The 22,170-nt window shown below is 46.1% G+C and overlaps 1 protein-coding gene across 1 annotated transcript; it reads right to left on the bottom strand.

Annotated features, from left to right (window-relative positions):
- Positions 1-686: 686 nt before the first annotated feature.
- LOC148660115 (protein mono-ADP-ribosyltransferase PARP14-like) lies at positions 687-17,484 on the bottom strand. The gene is made up of 13 exons (XM_088634145.1): positions 16,920-17,484; positions 12,291-14,593; positions 11,677-11,916; positions 10,650-10,874; positions 10,152-10,218; positions 9,897-10,043; positions 7,888-7,947; positions 7,299-7,475; positions 5,932-6,123; positions 4,736-5,386; positions 4,199-4,338; positions 2,688-2,865; positions 687-2,436 (listed from the first exon to the last, which is right to left on the bottom strand). Exons 1-13 carry the CDS (start codon positions 17,089-17,091, stop codon positions 2,150-2,152), a joined length of 4,839 nt encoding a protein of 1,612 aa, XP_088490271.1. The 5' UTR covers positions 17,092-17,484; the 3' UTR covers positions 687-2,149.
- Between the last annotated feature and the right edge of the window lie 4,686 nt (positions 17,485-22,170).

The raw sequence follows: 22,170 nt of genomic DNA, 5'->3' as shown, positions 1-22,170 counted from the left end.
TCTATACCGATAATCACCATGTTAGATGTTATAGAAACATTTCAGCACTTCTTTCACCAGTAGTGTTGGGGATCGACCGTCTAGGTCCACTGAACCCCCCCAGTAACCTAGATGTTTTTTTTTTGTCTTTGTCTTTTAAAAAGCACCAAATTCTCATTTAAAGGGACTTCCAATATTACAGAAAAGCGTTGTACAGTTAAAAGAAGTAAAATTAAAAGAAGAGGTAAAATAATACCCAGTAATACCCAAACACAAATCCAACACAATCCATAAAATCCACACAGACAAAAAAAGAAATCAGAAGGTCAGAGTCTTCACCAACTCCATTCTCCCTCAATCCACCGGGTTGGTCTTAACTTGAGGCAGTTCACGTACCTCTAACTGGTGACATCACTTAACCTAGACGATCAGGTCCGATGAGTCACCGCGCTCTGGTGAGGAACTTACTTTCCCGAGTGTAAATAAACAAGCCAGAAATAACTGACCCTATAAGTGTCAGTAGTGTAGGAAGCAGTAGTTACTTCGGAATAGTGCATAGTTGCAAACGTGTTCCTGGAAGAAATCGAAATGAAATCCTTTATATTATAAATCGTTACTCACACGGGAGAACGATTTACTGGCTTTTAACCAAATAGCAAAGTTTTAAAGAATCTGACACCACTTCAAAAAAACGAGACGACAACGTCTTTTCCAAACATGTTGTCTTTATTTAAACTTTCACCCGAAATTAAATAATTCTGCGTTTTTACCAATTTCCAAAAATAAAGTGGAAAACAAATTGCCTTCGTGTTTCAGTAAGATCAGAGACAACCCGCACGTTATATACTTGACTATGTTTTTTGTTCTCAAGACAGCATTGTGAACGTCGCATTTTAAATAGTTTCAGAACGTTAGTGAAACGATTGTCACATGGTCTTAGTAAGGAAGTTCGGCCAGTCTGACTCCACCCCCGCGGTATCTTCAAAATCAGAATGACGAACAAAACCATAAGTGTCATAAAATATAACTTCAACGTCAGAGAAGTAACACAAAGAGAACTTGAAAAGCAAATCAGACAACGGGCCCATACAGAGTTATAATAATAATAATTATTATTATTAATTATTATTTTTATTAATAATTATCATACAGAGTTCAAACTCGCAACCTTGGTATTATTAGTACCCAACTCTAAGCAACTGAGCTAACTGGCTGCCTGCAGCAGGCTCTTCGAAGAGTATATGTGTTATTATCCAGCTGTTTTGAGCTGTTTGAAACGGTCAAGTGCGCTGATTTTCATCATGTCCGAGACGCTGACATTAGCTGATTATTTCAGGAGGACATTTAATTGCTGCCGTGCCAGCCTGCATGTAGATCAGCAGAAGATCAGCCACTCTGACACGATATTATGTGACTCTAAATTTCTGTCCTGCTGTACTGTAGCTCTCCAGGACCGATTCTCGGTCAAAATCTGTAGTTTAAGTCGGGTTGCTCCCCAATTAACACACATACCTCTCAATTACACCCAGAGAAAGATATATACTACATTCAGATTTGCATATATACTATATGACAGTGTGCGACAGAGTGACATTGTAGGAGATCCCTTCATTGGTGATGAGCCAGATGGCTACTGCGAGGGTGATGATGGACTGCAGGGGGGTGAGAGGGGGCTCTGGAGTCATGATTGCAAATTGTGAATTTCTCTCCACTCTACTTAACCTATCGGCGCAGATTATTTCAACTAGTCGACTCCAGTCATATTCCCCACATTTGTCTGAGTGCTGGGGAGAGCAGGGCGTGTTTAATCTATCAGGGGTGTCTTGGGGATACAGCCCCCCCCTGTGGCCTCCCAGGTCCTTGCAGGCATGTGGTGTAGTCTGTGAGGGACGCACATCTCCACCAGTCTGCACTGACCCTGCCTGGGTAATGTTAAAAGACGAGTGGGGTCAGAGGAGTTCGCCTAAACTTCCTCTTCCTGTCCCAGTGTGCGGTTGGAGGGTTACGTAGCTCTAAGCCGAGATAGAAAAAGCCAGACTGGATAAGTAAAAAAAGATTGGTTTTAAATTGACTAAAAAGATAGACACATCAAGGTTTACGAGGGCTATGGCTGTCTTGCAGAAGGAGCCCTAACCCTCAACCACCTGTGTGCTTACAGGGCCTGGAGGCATCAGCGGAAGGTGATGAGGTAGTCTGGGTAGGCCTGGTCATCATGGAACGTGACAAACATCGAAGGGTTCTGGGGATTGTCCACCACGCTGTCAAAGCGGTCATTGGGGTCAGCAGAGGAGCGCGCAGGGGGGACTCTCATGTTGCTCTTCCCTAGCGTGTATCGTCCAGTCAGGACCCGGGCTACGTACATGCGCTGGAAACCATTCGGGTCCGGGCTGGAGTAGGTTGGGTTGGCAGAGTAGGAGGAGTTCACAGCAAAGTAGACGCCGGCTCCGAAAGCCGTGGCTTTTAGAAACATAAAGGAACAAGGTGGCGTCAGTCCGGGACATGCACAGGTAGGCAAACGCACTGATTTAAAACATTTTCTTAACATTTAACTAAACATTGAACATTTTTCTTAATCGGGATAGTGCTACATCCCATATACAAGATGGAGAAGGCCAAGCAGGAAGAAGAGGAGGGTCAGAGGGGACACAGACATGAATCAATGCTTTAAAAAGTGGATCAGCACGTGTAGGCTCCTGTCGTCCACTCACCATGCTGTCCTGAAAAGCTCCTGTTGAAGCCGCCCTTCTCAATGGAGTCACAGGCATTATATGCAGTTCCGTGAAACAGCATCTTCTCCCCGACCTCGTTCGGACTGTTTTTCTCCCTCAGGTGCTGCTCTTTCACCCAGTACGCCCGGCGGAGGTGCACATTCTGCACTCTTTCAATCTGAAAAGAGGTGACAAATGACACGATAATGGTCATTGGGGAAAGCAAGGCACCCAACTGTGATGCTTCCAAGTCACTGCTCTTGTGAAGACCAGCCTTCAGAAATGCAGCAAAGGCTTTTGTGCCAGGTGGAGCAAGGGTTTGTCTTCGTGACACAGTGTTTACCTCTAGAAGTGAAGACTGCAGGAGAGGAAATGATAGGGCCTTGGACCCCCAGAGATTTCCTTTCTCTCTTTTCAGTTTTTCCCTCCTCTTTGTCTACCTACCTGGTTATAATAAATGACAAAGACCTAGCGATTGATAGAAGCTTTGTCCTATGATCATTTTCCAGCTGCCATATCACCCTGTAACTCACAACCGACACCACACTGAAGCTCAGCAGTATGAGTCTGGTAAGTATCTGGAGGGGAGACCTCCTGGAAAAAGCTAAGGTTGCTGCTTGAAGGGGTGTTAATGGGACCAGTAAGGGGTGCTCACCCTGCAGTCTTGAAGGGTCCTAATACCCCAGTATAGTGACGGGGACACTGTACCATAAAAGGTACAATCCTTCGGATGAGACGTAAAACTGAGGTACTGACTCTATGTAGTCATTAAAAATCCCAGGGAGTTTCTCAAAAAGAGTAGGTTTGTTACACCAGCATCCTGGCCAAATTTCTCACTGGCCTTTACCAGTCATGGTCTCCTAATAGTCCCCATCTATAAATTGGCTTAATCATTCTGAGAACTGGTGTGTGGTTAGTGTACTGGTGCCCTTTGGCTGCTGTTGCCCATGCAGGTGGGCAGTGGTGGTGGTAGTGGAGGGGAGTGCTTTTACCTTTAAAGTGCTTTTCTGGACACTCCACTGAAAAGGCAAGTGTATGTAAGTGAAAGGAATAATTATTATTATTTTACAAATTTGATTAGTCCCTAGTGGATGTGATTGAGGGACAAATGTACTATTTTTTTGGGGACTAACTCTCCTATTGCAGTCTGACCATAAGGATGAGGCTGACTGACCCCCCCCCCCCCCCCCCATTTTCTTGAAGAATGAGCTGGGGACCTGCTGCAAGGGGTGGGTGGAGTTGAGCTACAGAGACGTACAAAGGGAAGTCCAGATCGCAACATGTATATATTTGTACATTCAGCAGAGCAGCAAAAAGGTGAGATTTGGATCTGACCTTTCTCCCACACTTTTGTGATAAACTCCATTATCAGCATGGTTCCTAACATATATAGTATATCTAAACTACGAACAAGCCAATCCACTCTTACAAAAGACAACAGATCTGAATCTGACCCACAAATAACAGAAACAGTCTGGATTGCACTGCAACATACGCTGGCCAGTACTCACAGTGTGTATGGCTTTCTGTCTTGATGTCTTGTTAAAGAGATATGCGATTTTTTGGTACTCTGAAGAGTTGACCTGAAGGACGACTTTCTTTAGTATCTCTCCTTCAGCCATATTATCCCAGTATTCTGGAAAGCAGAAATCTGAACAGAAAGAGAAACAACAGAGCTTCAGTTAAAGGAATACACACCATTCATAACCCTCACTACATTTAATGAGTGCACAAAGAAACTCCATCTAGTTTGTTTATTACTTCAAGCAGAGTCTCATGCCTCAGAAGTCAAAATGATAAAAGCAAAGTCAGTCTTATTTGAATGAGACTTAAAATTCGTCCCGTCTAGCAACTCATCTATTGTGTGCTTTGGTAACTCAGAGTATTTCACAGATTGATCTTTGTTGGGCTCACATGCATCAATGTTCAATGACTTAGTTTTTGGTAATGGGTTTCTGGTCTTTTCCAGGATGGGTTACAGGTTTGGAAATCATAGCCTATTTGCTTCCCCATAACTCTGAACAGGAGGAAGAATGGAGGAGACCCACCTGACCTGAGCTCTCTCCTCCTGACTTGTACGGTCTGGGAGCTCTGCAGCTTTGCTGCCGTTTTTGTTTTGAGGTCAACTCGGAGAGGAGTCCCATCCTTGTCGCTAACATCAACAGTGGCTGCTTTCTTCTGGTGACCCATCTCCAGGAGGTAGTTGGCTTCCTTGTCAAAATTCTCCCAGTTATCGGTCATGTTATACTGCCACAGTACAATCTGAGCAAGTAATGCCTGCTGCCTCTCCTCCAGTTGTTTTGCCAGGGACTTGTTAGAGGCTACATGCATGACATGGAAGATGTCCATCACCATGTCCTTCAGACCTTGCAGGATGAACTTCCCAAATTTCCCACGTCGGATGGTGACCCCCTTGCTGACCGCTCGATCCAAGATGCGTGGGATTTCCTCCTCGCCCAGCCTGCCCACCTCTTCCTCGTCTATTTCTTTCTCGCAGAATTGCTTCTGGAAGATGGATTCCAGCTGCTCCTTGGCTTTCTTCACATCCTCCTTCTTCTGCCCAATGATGTCAAAGACAGCCGCAGGGAACTGCTTCTCGGGAGTGCAGAACGCCATGCTGCTCTTCCCTCCCTTGAACGCCATCTTGGAAGGCTGCTCTCCTCGGTTTTTAACCTGTTTTATCAGTTTTTTTCCATATTCTGCAAACAAAAGAAGGCAATCGTGCATTATGATGATTCTCAAATGCATTATGAGGTCATGAACAGAGAATAAACAGTCAAACAAGCCTTCAGAGATGTCCTTCAGTTCTCCAGTATCATTTAGGGTTTGAATGTGCTAAAGACTTCCCTTTGTATAATTTTTGTGTCCATTGTGCTCTTGTGTCCATTTTTCCCATTAGATTTTCTCTAAAACGGGCAGATTTAAATCACAGGAACCCAATTAGAAATTACAAATGGTAAAGCCTTCTATTGGATGAGATGTTAAACCGAGGTCCTAACTCTCAGTGGCCATTAAAGATCCACGGGTAAGAGTAGGGAGTTATCCCGTGTCTGGGCCAAATTTTCCCCCCTCGGCCTATACATTGTCCCCATGTATGATTGGCTTACACTTGCCCTGCGATGGACTGCTACCCTATCCAGTGTGTACCCTGCCTTGCGCTCACTGCTTGCCAAGATAGGCAACCCTGAATGGGATAATGCGGTTAGAAAAATGGATGGACGGATGGACAAATGGTAATGCCTACCTATGAATGTGGGCTGGGGAGCTGCTTTGCCCAAGCGGCTCTCGGCCTCTGACTTGAAGGCTTCAAAGACGTTCCTCTGCAGAAGGACTAAACGCACCGTCGAGAGGTTCTGAAAGGATCCGTCTCGCACAGCGGAAGAGATCCCGTCGATCATGGACTTGGACACTGCCTTGGGATCCATTCCCGCCACACCTGTGAGGACATAATGAGGCACCAAACATATCAAACTCAACTCCCGGGGGGCTATGGTGTCAGCTCATTTTCTATCGCAACCAGATTACTTACAGCAATTAACAAATCTTTTCATTGTTAGTAATCTGATACGGCTACAAATGTTGTGGATGGCCAGGATAGGTTTCCTCTCCTCCCAATATCCTGCCCTACGTCAAGCTGTTGAAAAACGTGTGTTTCTCTTTCACAGGGTACAAATTAGAACGTGCTTCAGAGAACATGCCAGGGCTGTGAGGATCAAAGATCTCTCCAAGCCCATAGTTTCTCATTTCACCTCTAACGGCCGTGGTCACACTGATCTCTCCCTCTGTGTTCTCAAAGAGGGGTTTCTCAACTCCTATTGCAGAAAGACATCCGAAACCAAAATTATCCTGAAACTAGGATCACGCCTTCCCCCTTGTCTCAACGACAGACTCGTTTCCTCCTAATCCTCTCTATTCATCTGCAGGTTTTGACTTCACACCTCTCTTCACCCCTCTCTCGACTTCGCACCACCTGAGTGCCCACTCTGCCTCCCCCCTGCTCCCGCCTCCTGTGCTGGCTTTTGTCCTCCCCTGCCTTATCAGCTGCTGACTTTCCTCTCTTTCTCACCCCCGAAGAAGGCTCCACAGCCAAAACGTGGTGTTTCTTTTCTTCTCTTTTCAGCAGGGAATAAACCTTTACTTGTTCCTCTGCAGCCTATGCCTGCTGACGCAGCTCCCTATTTGAGCTGGATTAGATCATGTTTTAAGACAAAATGTTCTTGGAACCGAGTGGGAAGCAGGTCTGTGATAGAGGGGAAATCGCATCCAGTTGCGTCCTGTGGGCCATTGACTGCTGGGTGAGACTCTGACTAAGACTGACCTTGTATTGGGCTAAGCAACTATCAAGAATGAGTGAAAGTACCTGGGAATCCATTCTGAGCAACCAACTACTGTCCTTCAGGAATCTTATTTGACACAACCTCTTATGGACTTTTTTAAGCACTGAGGGCACAGAAGTAGTCCAAGATACTTTATATTCCTGGAGTTTACTGTCCAGGATAAAGAATCTCCCTAGGGAAAGTGAGTCAATAACAGAATAGCAACCCCCCCCCCCCCCCATTCTGCATTAATTGGGATTTGGCTTGGACATTTTCAGGATTGTTTTCCGCTTACCTGTGCCAATAGCAGGGAAGGCCACTGACTTGAAAGCCCGCTGTTCACACAGCTTCAGGATCTTGCCGGACAGCTTCCGGATCTCCTCCAGGCTGTTTTTCCCGCAGACGTGAGCGATCGTCTTGCACCGCAGGTTGCCTGGCTGAGTAGAGAAGATTCCATCGGGGGGCGACGTGACTGAAAGGGAAGAGAAGAGTCAGCCGGGGTTGTGGAGCACCTGTAACTGGAGCTATGACCTTCCGGGATAATTCCATTTCATTCAGGGAGGGTGCGTGGAATGGAGGTGATTTGCACGTTTGTATATGAGCCAGAGGACACAAGTTGACAATATGTGGAAGTGCATTTAAAAATGAGAATAGGGGGTGTTTCTTTACACAGAGGGTGGGGGGAGTAAGGCAAATGCTATATTTGAGCCCATACCTTGGTTTCTTTCAAGACATGACTGGATGAGATCCTTAGATCATTTAACTACGACCAAATGGGCTTCAGGGACCAATCGGCCTCCTCTCTCATGTCACATTAACCATTTTGCTTACATTCCATCATCACACAACATGGAACCTCAATGGTTCTTCAATGGGATACCGACCTCTTGCTAACTCTGCCTGAACCGTGGCACCGGCAGCAGACAAAATAGCTCTGGAGACACCTGCAGAGACAGAAAAGCATCGAGGACGTCAGTGCAATGAGTTGGAATACAATAGGATGCAAGTCTAGGTTTTTGACGATGCTTCACCTGCATCGGTAGTCGCTGATCTGTCATGAATAGACATACATAGACGAATGGGTCACCCATTTGCAGAAAGTCACTTATTCTTAGTAAGGACATTCGTGGAACAACCTAGATCCTGTCCCAGAAGAATGGAGTGCAAGACAGATCTCCTGGATGTCAGTCCTGTGACCTACGTTCCCTCTAATTTCTTTTTCCTGCTGAGCGGATGACTTAATAACCTGAGCGGCGTAAAAGAGCTCGGTGATCGACCAAAAAGACCCCAGGCAAGGCCCTCGGGGCATAATGACATGTATTGCTGTTGCTGATTTTGTAACGGTTTGCCAGCTAAACTACAGGAAGTACCTGTCACGGACGTCCAAAGGGACTAACCGTGGGGAGTAGGAGACCCATATGCGTAGCAGCGAGACGGGGATAGGCCCGGGCTCATAGTGCAAAGAGTTCAGGAATGCCATATAGAAATCAATGCCCTCAGGGAGCGGATGTGGGGCGCCCTGGTGCTAGGCGGGTCTCAGGACATCCGAACGTCAATGCTGAGCCAGGACAGAGTGCAAGACCCGGAAATATATAGCCCAAGGGAAAGAGAGGGACAGGAAGGACAGCAGACTGGAAACTAGGGACAGGACAGAGAAGGAGCGCCCTCTGGCTGCAGAGGGCGTGACAGTACCTAAAATAAGTCGTTTTAGATAAGATAAGATCACTTTATTAACCCTATACAATTTCTTGCATGAGGAATGTGTCTTTTCCCAGACCCCAGTTTGCTCTCCACGAGACACACAGACAGGGAGAGAGAAGCCTGGAGTCAGAGCGCAGGGTCAGCCATTTATACAGCACCCCTGGAGCAGCTGGGGTTGTCACTGAAAATTCTAGAAGTCTTCACTTCTATCCCACCAACTGAAGTTTAAATCTAACTCGTGCTGTACACAACTACATTGTTCAGTTATCATTTCTGGCATCTGTCTTTCAATGACAGCCTTCGCGCGTACACCTTGTCATATTAATATTCTGTAAATTGTTTTGGTACAATTTAATTCTCATGACCATGTCTAAATGTGACTCTTCCAGCCCGTTTCGAGACAATCTACATCCGCAATCTGCGCTTGATGCAAGAAAGGTGGCGCTTCGATACGGTTCAGATATTATACAATTGTCTCTCTACGCAACGCCTCACAATAACACAACACATTATGAACAGGAAATGGCGAAAGCATAATATAGTGCGCTAACTTATGTCAAAGACAATAAATAAGTTAGAATAGAGCCACAACCGTAGATACACGTGAAGGTCATCATTAACGGGAAAATGCCAACATTCACAGTCACGGTCACATTTTTTTCCCTGTGGAAAAAAATTCCCTCTGAGTTTGCTGCGCGGCTTAGAGGGAACAGTGCCTGGGACAGGCTCAAACATAGACATACACACTGCACACGGGGGTAATTCAGAGTCCCCACTCAGCCACGCCAACATGTCTTTGGACTGTGAGAGGTAGCCGGAGCACAGGGAGAACATGAACCCCACAAGGAAGGGGCCCCAGTCTGGAATCAAAGCCAGGTCCCAGTTCCACAAATCACCATCCTGCTGATATGTATATCCAAGCACAAATATCTGAAAGATGTAACTGAGAAAATATCAGACAGACCAAAGATCATTTCAGTTACATAAAGTGCAATACTGCCATTATTTGTATAAATACTGTATAAATCCTGTATTTTATTGACTAAAAAAAGACAACAGAAGACTGAATCTCTGGGTTATGTTAGTTGTGCATTCTTTTTCCAGCTTGTTACACAAATACACATTTTGCACACATTCTGCTCCCGAGATCTTTTTACAACACCACAGGTTGATCCAAGTCCCCGTAAGTTACCTGCGGAGTTCGCTGAGAAGTCGGTGGAGTTGACTATGACATCCACAGCCTCCTTCACGATGTCCCCAAAGACAATCTGCATCCTCACCCCACCCACCATGACCGAGACGTCATCCTGACCCGAGCTGAGGGAGTGGTAGAAGGTGGCTGAGTCGAGGAAGAAAAAGATAAGGTTACTGCTGGTGTCCTCGTTTACAGTATAACCACAGGGTGACTGAAGCAGGAAGAAGGAAAAACAGCAATTGTATGACTCACTCTGCACTGGCTGTAGGGCCATCTGTAGACCCCTTAATCTCACTCTCTGCTGAGCTTCTTGAAATGCCTGTTGATTATAAATTTAACACAGCAGTTGACATCACTCTTGATGCTCAGATTTTCTGCAGCACGTCTTGATGAGAAAGAAACACATTACGTTCCGCCATAATGCCATGCCCCCGTACTTACCCCGAAATGGTGAATGTTTACACTAAACTCCTGATGACAAAGGAAGGTTCCTATTTCCTGGAGTTACATCAAAGACAGGAGGTGGGGGGAACGTATATATGAGATGTGTAGGGCCATATCCCCTTTGAGCTACGATAGGTACTATAACTATTATGGTCCTAATTGTGGTTTCTTGTATGCATACCATAAAGCTTGGCCGGACGAATGAACACTTCAGGCTCGAAGTTCTTGGTTTCTACATGAGCAATGATTAATGATGGAGGATAAAACACTGTCTTGTTCGACCAGGTCTCAGCTGAGGGTACTTACCACAGAGGAGACCTTGTCGCTGGGGTGAATGATGATCCGGACATGGGAAACTGAATGGGTTAGTCGATCCCGCTCGAAGTGTCCGATCTCCTCCAGCAGAGTGTGGGCTGCCACTGAATGAGAAAACCCCAGAGCCACCCCAGGACCAATCACTGGGAAGGTGATGGAGCTCAGACCTTGCGTCTCACACCTCTCCAGAGCACACCTTAACCCTCTGCGAAGAGCCTGGAACATTCGAGAGAAATTTGTCATTGTTAATTGTGTGTTTTTCATGTCTCACCTTGCAGCCACAAACCCTGCAGCTGCACATGGGGGAGAATAAGGAAGTGTATGCAGACTCCTCCATTCAGACCATCTTCATTCCATTCATCTCAACATGTCATAGGCAAAGCAGCCTCGCACTAGAGGTTCAACATCGATTGCAAGAGAAGCCTGTCCCTCACTTGATGGCAGCAAGGGCCTGCAAGTGACTAGGAGGGCACAGGGGGTGTTGTATTGCTGAGAGCTAAAAGAGAGCCCTAGCCGACTAACCCCTATCCTCAGCAGTTATCAGCCAGATGTGCACTGCTGGTTGGATAGTCCTGGTTACAGTCGGCTAGTAACACGATTCAGGCTTAATACCACAACCATAAAGCTCAATCTGTACTCATGTGAGTGTCTTTACTAGCTGCATCACTGAGGCGGCCCTGACTGTACCTGCTCTTAGTGTCTTTGCTGCCCTCCATTTTGCAGCACAGAAATTTGCAAGTATAGATTTAGCATATTTTAATAGCTGGTGTTGCAACCTCTTTTAACATCACTGTACAAGCAGTCAATTCAAATTTGCTCCCTCAACCACACCTGATTGTATCTAGTAATGTGCCTGCTTTCACAATCATCATCACTTTGCCAACTAAACCTGTCTCAGTGAAAAGCTTAAGCTAAATGAAGGAGCTGCTGTTAAAGTATATGCAGCGCTTTGCAGATTTGAGTGAAGGCGTGCATTCATACATAATCTGTATTGTAGAAGGTATTATTAATTGTCTACCTCCATAGCTCTGCCATCATGGGAACCATCCCACTTCAGACATTCAATGAAGAAGACGTGCTTGACTGCCAGACCAGAGACCCCGTCCACCGGAAGTACGTCTCCAGGGACTAATCTCCTCTGCCGGACAGCTTGAGAAAACTTGTTATTGAGCTGATCTCTTGACTTTCCAGCTAAGCACTGTCCCACTCTGGTGGACATTAGGTCCTGGTCCTTCATTGGTGAAACCACAACATCTGTCTGAAGAAAAGAGAAGTGGGTGTAAGAGTGTCCCAAAGCAATGGCCAATATCCATGATGTATTCATTCAAATGTATTTCAACTCCGATGACTCTCTGAAAATGACAGATGACAAATTCTACTCTATTCGTGGAATTTTGATGTATAAGAATTCAGATCAAAAAGCATAAATGTAAAATACACATTTGCTCTATGCATACTATGAGTATGCTAAGTGTTTCACCTTAAAACAGCTAAATTACATTTTAAATATCCATTGAGGGGGAAATCGCAGATTTTGCTTCAGATTTTTTGGTTCTCTGTTGCAAAATCTCTCTAGATCAATTTATTTGGGATAATAATTTTTCCCTTGGATGGAAAGTTTGGAGTACTTACCTGCTGGCTCTCAATGCTCCCCTGCATGATGTCCACTTGGATGCTGGAATTCCTGGGATCTGGTGAGGAGGTCGTTTGCAAAACTTCGCTTCCAGATGCTCCTGAATTCTCCAAAGTCACTGGCAGTCCCACCACTCCACCCAGCACCCTTCCGCAGGCTGCCTGAAATTCGCTCACAGTGTCCCTGTTGGTGTCCACCAACGTCACGGCCTGGAGTGTGCGGGACATCCTGGCGAAATTCCTCACTGCCTCCACAATGGTTTGGGCGCAGATGTCCACGGGGACACCGAAGATCCCTGAGCTCAGGCAGGGTATGGCCAAGGACCGGCAGCCCCCCTGCTCTGCAATCTCCAGGGACTCTCTTACAGCACCATCCAGGAGCCTTCGGACTCCATCGACACCCTGGCGGCCATGCCACATGGGACCCACAGCATGGATGACCATCTTGAAGGGCAAGGAGCCCGCGGATGTCTCCACGGCCTTCCCAGTGGGCAGCTTCCCATTTCGCTTCACCCATTCCTTGCTCTCCTTCTGTATGGATGGCCCTCCGGCATTGCTGATGACTAAAGCTATCCCTCCACAATGGTCCAAATCTTCATTGGCTGCATTCACAATGGCATCGACTTTCTCCTTGGTGATATCCCCTTGGCGGACCATGAGAGTGAGCCCCCCTTCCAGACGGAAGCTGCACCAGACTCCCTGAGAAGCAGCCTGTGCTGGATCTGCAGCTGTAACCTGCCCGGGCTGACTGGGCCTGATGAGGCAGTGATGCAATTTGCCCACCATGGTCAGGTAGGCGTTTCCCACATCTTGGAAGTACTTAAAAGCTCCTGGTTTGTTGATGGTCAGCACCTCCCACACCAAAGCACCCAACGCCTTCTTCAGGGAGCCCTTGAGCGCCATCACGAGGTGATGAGGTCCCTTGAGCTGGACCGCAGGTGCAGGGGAGGACACTGTTGCAAGTTCCACCCCTTCATGCAGCACACTGATGAGATCTAGCACGTCAAAGAAGAAGTCAACCATCCCAGAGTCTGGCAGCTCAACAGCCTCTATGGTTGTTTCCTCATCTGTCATGTACCTCTTGACCTCTTCTCCCAGCCTACCCACTTCATCTTTGAACCCCCAGATCTGGATGCAGAGTGTTCCTTCACTAGCACCTTGGACAAACTGGAACTGCACTCTTCTCCTTCCCTGGTTCAGGCGCATGCGGATTCTGTCTAAAGATGCTCGCAGCTTCTCAACACGGGAAGCGGAGGTTAATTCTCCCCCGAGCACCACGTCCTCTACCTGCAGTTCCCTATGGATGATCTTCTCAGCCCCATCAAGAGCTTCCTGGGACAGACTGAAGATCTTGAGGTCCAGGTCCACGTCCATGATGACTTGGCTCCTCAATGTGTTGAAGAAACTGGCAGTGAATTCGTCCACGCCTCCGGTGTCTTTCAGGAAAGAAATCAGTGGGCGTGGCAAAGTGACCACTCGCTCCTGGATTCTCCCAAGCCTTTCCTTCAGTTTGGACCGTGCTGCCTGAATATCCATGTGGGATCCTTCAAGTGTCAGGTTGGACATATCTTCCTTGTAAACATTTAGGTTGGGGAACTCTGCCCTCAGTTCCCGCTCCAAGGAATCCCGTATGAGATTGTATCCAACGCCAGGAATTCTGCATTTTGTGCTCTGTCCCTTCCGTCCCTTCTCCCTCTCCGTAATCCCATCCAGTACCTTCAACCGCTCCTCCACGTCTCTCTGCTGGCCCACTATCACCACGAAGCCCTGGCTCGGCTCCGAGTAGACACAGACCCCACTGGACGTCAGGAATGCGTGTTTCTTCAGGATCTGCTGCTTGGTCAGATCGGGTTCGTAGTGACAGGGGTATTTCCTTTGTATGCCTCTGAACACCTCATCCACCTGTGCCTCCCACTGTGCCGACCAGGCACTTCCTTCTAAAGTCACCACTGCCTCCTCTGCCTCCGGGATTAGCCGCATGGAGCAGGAGAGGGCGGAGAGCAGATCCTTCAAGTCCTCACCGGCTTGGGGACACTCTTGGAGATAGCGCAGGAGATAATGGTCCAGCTGTAGGACCTTCCCCGGGGAAGCAGGGTGTACAGGATAGCTAGTTGGGTGAACGGTGGCCGCAGCAGACAAAGGAGACTGAGGTATAGAGCTCTGCTGGTTTGCCGAAGACGGAGAGGCAGGGGGTGTTTTCAAAGGACTGGCAGGCAGACCCTCTGGGCTCCTCACCAGGAGAGTAATGGGTCCCGAGGACGTTTCTACAACATGGTCTTTCTTCTGCAGAACCCTTTCCTGGTCTGGGGAGAGTCAATACAATCTGATTCAATGGCCGAACATGAATACATTCAATCTGAAAATGCGTACATCTCTAGCAGTATGCACAAGGCAAAAATAATGTACTTAAAACTGTATTAGCTGTAATATTTATTAATCACCGTACTATTTTTGCACTGATCCCCGATTTACTTTAACACTGCTTTTGTCCTGTTGCATTCTTTCTCTGTTTGTGTATTTGCACAGTTTTGATTACACTGTTATGTTATTACACAGTTTTTGTTATTGTGTTACTGTCTATTGTCTATTTCTGTTCTATGTATATACTGCACCTGAGCGACCAATGAGAAACACTTTTCACTATACTATGCACCTGTGTAAGTATAATGACAAATAAAGTTGAATTGTAGAATTGAATTGTAATGGGATGCACTGTATATAGAGATAATAACTTTGAGGGGTACTGCCTCATTCTACATCATGTCTCAGCTGTAGACTGAACCCCTGAAGGCACCAATCCCTCCCTGACAATTTAGGAGATTTCTATGTGGAGAAGAAAAAAAAACAATATTTTGGCTGTGGAGCCTTCTTCCAGTGTGTCACTTGTGTTTCTTTTCTTCTCTTTTCAGCATGGAATAAACCTTTACCTGTTCCTTTGCAGCCTATGCATGCTGACGCAGCTACCTGCTCGGACAATGTCTGTGCTTTTTGTCTCATACTTGTACAGCAGCTATATAACCCTGTAAGTCACAGCTGGCAGCCCCACTGGAGCTCAGCAGGTGTGAGCCTGCTCAGTACCTGGATGGGAGACTCCTGGGAAAGCTGAGGTTGCTGCTGGAAGAGTTCTTAGTAGGGCCAGCAGGGGACGCTCACCCTATGGCCTATGTGTGTCTTAATGCCCCTTATACCCCAGTGACGGGGACACTATACTGTAAAAAGGTGCTGTCTCTTGGGTGAGATGTAAAACTGAGGTCCTGACTCTGTGGTCATTAAAAATCCCAGGGTGTTTCTTGAAAAGAGTAGAGGTGTTACCCCAGTGTCCTGGCCAAATTACCCCCTGGCCTTTACCGATCATGGCCTCCTAATAATCCCCCTCTCTGAACTGGCTTCATCACTCTGTTCTCCTCCCTGCTAATAGCTGGTGTGTGGTGAGCATACTGGAGCACTATGGCTGCCATCACATCATCCAGGTGGGGTTGCTCACTGGTGATGGTGGAGGGCAGTCCCCATTACCTGCAAAGCACTTTGAGTGGAGTGTCCAGAAAGTGTAAGCAATTATTATTATTATATTTGTAACTCTACTGTGATAACTTGTAACTACAACCTTTTTTAGCATTAAATTGCTAATGATATCTGAAAGTTTGGCATAAATTCCTAAACTGTAAACTAACTATAAGGAACTGTTATCTCTAGTTCCTTGTAGCCTATGGTAATCTGTTGTTGAAATTCACCCCGTCCTTGATTTTAACTTTATTGGCCGACTATAAAAGAGACAATAAAAAAGCACAAAGTGTAATTGTGCTTCTCTCGACCGTGTAACGCGTGCTTCTGCTGATAAACTTACGGATTTGTGCATTTTTGTTCATTCTCTCCCTTACAAATAATTCGATTCCGGCACTCGCTGAGAGGTTTAAAGGAAAGGGTGGCGCTTCCAGGCTAAGTTTCGAATTGAGTAAAAAAAAAACACCGAGGTTACATTCTTTCATTCCGCAAGGTAAACGGTTGTGTTAGTTTCGCTTTCAGTTTTGAAGAGAAAGCTTTTGAAATACACACATTTAATAGATCTTTCACAGTCAGTGTGCTGTCTTGGAACGAAATTCTCTTTACATTACCGGTGTTTTTAGTATTTTGTCTCCACGTGCTTTGCTTTATGGGAGATACTGTACGTAAAAGTACTGTACGTTTAAAAAAGCAGTTGCAGCTCTTGGGACAATCATCAGCAATCGATAGGAGAAACCCGGAAATGCAGAAAAGTTTCCATTTCTTAATTCTGCATTATAAAACAGCTGTAGCGTCTTGATACAAACTCCAAACCAAGACTACGAGGCTCGATGTTAATTTCGACAGTAGTACGGGGTGACTGTTAAGGATGAACGGAAAGACGCGTTTTGAGTCAGATCTTTGCCACTTATTAATTAGACTATTTGTAATTTTCGTAGCTCAGAGCGCGCAATAAATAAAATTAAGGGGGGGGGGTTAAGTTGTACAACACGGAGTGCCTCCCCACACACACAACTTTCTTCAATCTCTTCCTCTCACACACGGCCCCGGCGCGCTGACAGATACTCTACCGGCTGATTACTCGGCGGGGACAAGATAAGAAGCAGGCAGGGCTGGCGCTGCTCTCACCTTCTCGTTTCTGGAAGCAAATCTTGTACACGTTGCCCCCAGTGTGGTCTATCTTCCCACATTCTCCTCCTCCGGACTTCCTCCGGATTTTAAAATAATTTTCAAGCTTCTCCTTCGTTTTCTCGTCGAGGTGCGAGACCTCAAAGAAAACGGGAAACTGGCAGTTTTCCATCGCCCCGAGTCTGACGATGCTAGCTAGCGTCGTCGTCGTCGTCGTCGATACTTTAATGGCAGAAGACCTGAGCCGAACACGTTTAGTAAAATGCTTTACTAAAAGTTTTTTGGGGTTTTACACACGGCAGATGGCCGCTCGTTGTCTTCGAGAGACGCCCCTCTTCGCGGGGCCTCTTTAGCGATCGGAGGCTTTCACAAGCTGGACTGCAGCCCCATCCTGTCGGGATGTCCGTGGGACTTTGTCGTCGGCCAGTGCTGGGAACCCGGACCTGCTCGCGATCTCTCGCGTGTCTGCAGCCCGTCTTCCTGTATGGACCAGCTCCAGTCACGCCCCTGTCAGGCAGAGGGCGTCCGTGTTCTGTATGGCACTGATCTCCGCCTCACACCTGACCTCCCATGTACTTTACCACAGTCCTAAATCTCCCAGACCTTTAGGTTGTTTTTCTTTCTCTCGCAGGTGTACCAGTGGCTATGGTTCATTTTGTCCATCCCCTTCCGATCGTGTTCGGCGACCGCGCAGCCTAACAAGTGTTTAATTCTGGTTAACGTATACGGTGATAAATCCTTGAATTTGTGACAAAAAAAAATCGAGACGCTACGTGACCCCAGCGGACTTCTTCAGAATAAACAGTGAATAATAAACAGTGAATCACGAAACGGGGGGCACAAACGGAAACTGCAGTGAAGTGGATTTAAAACCAAAAATAGTGCACAAAGGGTGGTGGGGGTGTGGAACAAGCTGATAATCAGCCATGTTGTTTGTTGCCGATACCTTGACTTCTTTCACGAAACAAGTAGAAGATGGCCTTTTCCTCATAATTTGTACACACTTTGACACTTTAAACAACGTTCGAATGTAATATTATAGACCTACTAAGAATTTTACAAATAAAAACTGCTTTACAAACGCAGACATTATCGACCGCACTCAGATCCTAAAATTCTCCACAAAATAAAAAAATTTGTGCTCCACTGAACAACCCTTCGACATGATAAAAAGAATCAGCCGTAAATCTTCATGCAATCACAAGACAAGGGCGAGTGAAGAGTGCGTCACGTCAGCACGCCTTGGTTGTAAAGGTGAATTCATTTCACGCGTTTCCTCTTTTTACTTTTCACCGTGGAGTTCAACCTTAACTGACATCTCATACAATACAGGCTCATTACAGACATAGGAGACTTCAGTGCTTCTGTAAAACAGGGCGGTATGGTCCAAGCCTTGCGAACCCCAGAGGAAGAATTAATAAGAAAAAAATAATAAGAATAATTCCTTACACTAACACAGTGCTTTTCTCGACCCTCCACTCAAAGCGCTTTACAGGTCATGGGGATCCCCTCCACCACCACCACCACCAGCGTGCAGCCCCACCTGGATGATACTCCATTACTCTCACCACACACAGGCTCTCAGTGCAGAGGAGAGCAGAGCGATGAAGCCAGTTCAGAGAACTTAGGAGGCCATGTTCAGTAAAGACCAGGGGGAAATTTGGTCAGGACACTGGGGTAACACCCCTACTCTTTTTTTGAGAAACACCCTGGTATTTTTAATGACCACAGAGAGTCAGAACCTCAGTTTTACATCTCATCTGAAGTATATCCCTGACACTATACCTTTAGGACCCACACAGACCACAGGGTGAGCTACTGACCCCACTAACACCTCTTCTAGCAGCAGCCTTAGCTTTCCCAGGAGTCTCCCATCCAGGTACTGACCAGACTCACACCTGCTGAGCTGCAGTGGGGCTGCCAGCTGTGAGCTGCAGGGGGATAGAGCTACTGGCAATGAAGAATAATGCGTGGTGTAGTTAGGTGGGGCTTCTCCATGGCAAAGGGACTGTGGCTAAAAAGGAGAACTAAACCCTGTTCCTGTGTGCTCCTGTGGAAAATCGAGACTGTCACAATTTCAGAGCCAGCACAGGGTATACAGCGACAGCAGATGATAAGAACTGGGCAGCTTTGTTGTGCGAATCCAGCCTTAATGACCACTTGGCTGAAAGGATGGTTTGATACCGGACAATCGCCACCTTGAGAACCCTTTTTTTTTCAAATCTGAATTTGATCATTCTATTGCTTTGTTAGAATTGTATTCTTTGAAAGAGGTGTGTCCGTTTACATTCCTGCAACAAAGTTTATTTTCCTTAAAAAAGCATCCCCCCATGATAATTTACATACACAGGAACATAATTAAATTTTCCTATCAGTCGATTGTACTGGCGCCAAATCCCCATTTCCTCTAAGCTTTTAACGTGTATGAAATAAGGAAACGGCTGTGTCCCCTCTCCTCTACAGTGCCTTGCAAACCTATTCACCCCTTTCCACTGACCACTATTGTTGACTTTTTTCTTTCACCCATGAAAATGTTCAGTTTGGGCATTCAAGATTTGATTAAACATATGGATTTATATTAACCCTTTACAATTTCTTGCACTAGGAATTATCTTTTCACATACCCCAGCTTGCTCTCCATGAGACACACAGATAGGGAGAGAGCCTGGGCCATAATACAGCACCCCTGGAGCAGTTGGGGTTAAGGGTCTTGCTCAGGGGCCCAATGGAGTAGGATTCCTCTGCCAGCTGTGGGATTTGAACCAGCAACCTTCCAGCCACAGGTGCAGATCCTTAGCCACAGAGCCACCGCTGCGCCCCTCTATATATATACGGTATATATTGTAGCGCTCTCAGGTTCACGTGGGTATGTGCCCTCGCCGGTGCCACCTCAGGTCGGCCACCCCATTGGGGACTTAAACCCAGGCCTCCAGTGTCACTCAACAGGGAACCAGCTCCTTGAGCTAAAGGGAAATCTCCCGTCCGCCTGGCGGCTGCAGTCCCTGCTATTCACAGGGAAGGGCAGTGATGTCACCGCCCTGGTAAGCTGGCTCGAACAACCTGCAATGTCAGCCGTATGCGTTACAATATATATATATAGTTATATATATATAAAAAGTTTAACAGTGGTGCGAGGAGCTGTATAAATTGCTCACAGCTGCAAAATGGGTGTTCAGTTCTTTATTTACAGGGTTCTGATTCAGTTTACAGGACCTCGCCACTTGCAAGGAATCAAACATCTTTAGTGTAACGTTTCATTGCCAATGGCTATTGTCACGTAATAAATAATAATAATAATAATAATAATAATTGCTTACACTTATATAGCGCTTTTCTGGACACTCCCCTCAAAGCGCTATAAATACAGCAGTGCAAGCCTTTTGGATGGATAAAAACATTCAGATACAAAAAACATCAGCATTTATATCAACATTGACATCTGTCATCAAGAAACACTATCAATGTGCTGGCAAGATCAACTGGTGCCCCAGAACTGTCCAAGTGTGGTTGTGTGTTCGGAAATGGTCTGCTGTCTGCAACCCGCTGAATAACACTCAAACAGGAGGAATCTTCTGATGATGGACTGATGGATTGATGGAATTCAGTTGGTCAGATGGATGAAAGAATGGACAGCAGGCCGGATAGATGGATTGATGGTCAGATGGGTGGAAGTTTGGATGGACTGATGGGGGGATGACCTGGTGAACAGATAAAGGAATAGACAGGTGGATGGATTGATGGATGGGCCCGTGTTTGGATGGACTGACTGGCTGATGGATTGATGGTAGGATGAATGGATGGACCTATCAATGGAGTGAGAGGTGGACGGATGGATTGATGGACAGGTGCATGGATGGACTGACTGATGGATTGATGGCAGAATGAATGGACTGATGGATGGATGAACAGATGGAAAAATAGACAGGTGGACGGATTGATGGGTTTGCTGATGGTTGGATGGACAGATTAACAGGTGGATAGATGGACTGACTGATGGGATGATGGTAGGATGAATAGACAGACTTATCAATGGCTGGACAGGTGAACGGATGGATTGATGGACAGGTGGATGGAGAGGTGGAGGAATGGATTTTTAGATGGATGGATTGATGGACAGGTGGATGGAGAGGTGGAGGAATGGATTTTTAGATGGATGGATTGATGGACAGGTGGATTGATGGACAGGTGGATGGATGGATTTATAGACAGATGGATTGATGGACAGGTGGATGGATGGATTGATGGAGAGGTGGATGGAGAGGTGGATGGATGGATATATAGACGGATAGCTGGATGGATTGACTGATGGATTGATAGTAGGATGAATGTAGGAACAGAAGGCTGGATTGATGGTAGAATGAAGGGAAGAATTAATGAATGGATGAAAGAATGGACAGAAGGCTGGATTGATGGATTAACGGACTGGTGGATGCATGGATTGATGGACAGATGGACGGATGGATTGATGGACAGGTGAACGGATGGACTGACTGATGGATTGATGACAGGATGAATGGACTGATGGATGGATGAACAGATGGAAAAATAGACAAGTGGATGGACTGATGGGATGATGGTAGGATGAATAGACAGACTTATCAATGGCTGGACAGGTGGACGGATGGACTGATGGACAGATGGATGGGTGGAGAGGTGGACTTATGGATTTATAGATGGATGGATTGATGGACAGGAGGATGGATGGATTGACTGATGGATTGATAGCAGGATTAATGTAGGAATGGAAGGCTGGATTGATGGTAGAATGAAGGGAAGGATTGATGAATGGATGAAAAAATGGACAGAAGGATGGACTGATAGATGACAGACTAGTGGATGGATGAACAGATGGAAGAAGGGGCAGGCAGGGAGAATGACAGATGAATGGTGAGGTGGGTGAAGTGTGTAGACTTTATTCTATTCTGCACATACTAAAAAGGGTTTCTAGAGAATCCTTAAAGTCTCTGAACAGGTTTAGAGAATCATGAAAACTCTCTGTGTTCCTTCTCAAAACCAGCACCAGGAAAAAAACCAACTGCAATTCATATTGCAAAATCCTCTAAAGTACGAAATAATCATGTATACTGTATATCATATGTACAGTATATTTCAGTAAACAAAACAACATACAAACACCTATTTACATCCTGGAAGATTAGCATAACTTGTGGTTTGTTCCATCAAACCATCATTCTGAAATATTATATGATTCTTCTCGACTATTAGGGAACATTTTTGCAATTAGGTAAAA

The sequence above is a fragment of the Lepisosteus platostomus genome, chromosome 6 (genome assembly GCF_059453375.1).
Source record: "Lepisosteus platostomus isolate fLepPlt1 chromosome 6, fLepPlt1.hap1, whole genome shotgun sequence".
Taxonomy (NCBI): Eukaryota; Metazoa; Chordata; class Actinopteri; order Semionotiformes; family Lepisosteidae; genus Lepisosteus; species Lepisosteus platostomus.
Note: the sequence above shows the minus strand (reverse complement) of the source record. Positions and strands in the feature narration are given on the sequence as shown.

Excerpts from the sequence above, each read along its gene's own strand:
- LOC148660115 (XM_088634145.1), bottom strand. The coding sequence starts at position 17,091 with ATGGAAAACTGCCAGTTTCCCGTTTTCTTTGAGGTCTCGCACCTCGAC. Across the intron at positions 10,044-10,151 it reads GGCCCTACAGCCAGTGCAGA|CCACCTTCTACCACTCCCTC; the intron begins GTGAGTCATACA and ends TCCTCGACTCAG. Across the intron at positions 5,387-5,931 it reads TCCCCAGCCCACATTCATAG|AATATGGAAAAAAACTGATA; the intron begins GTAGGCATTACC and ends TTTTGTTTGCAG.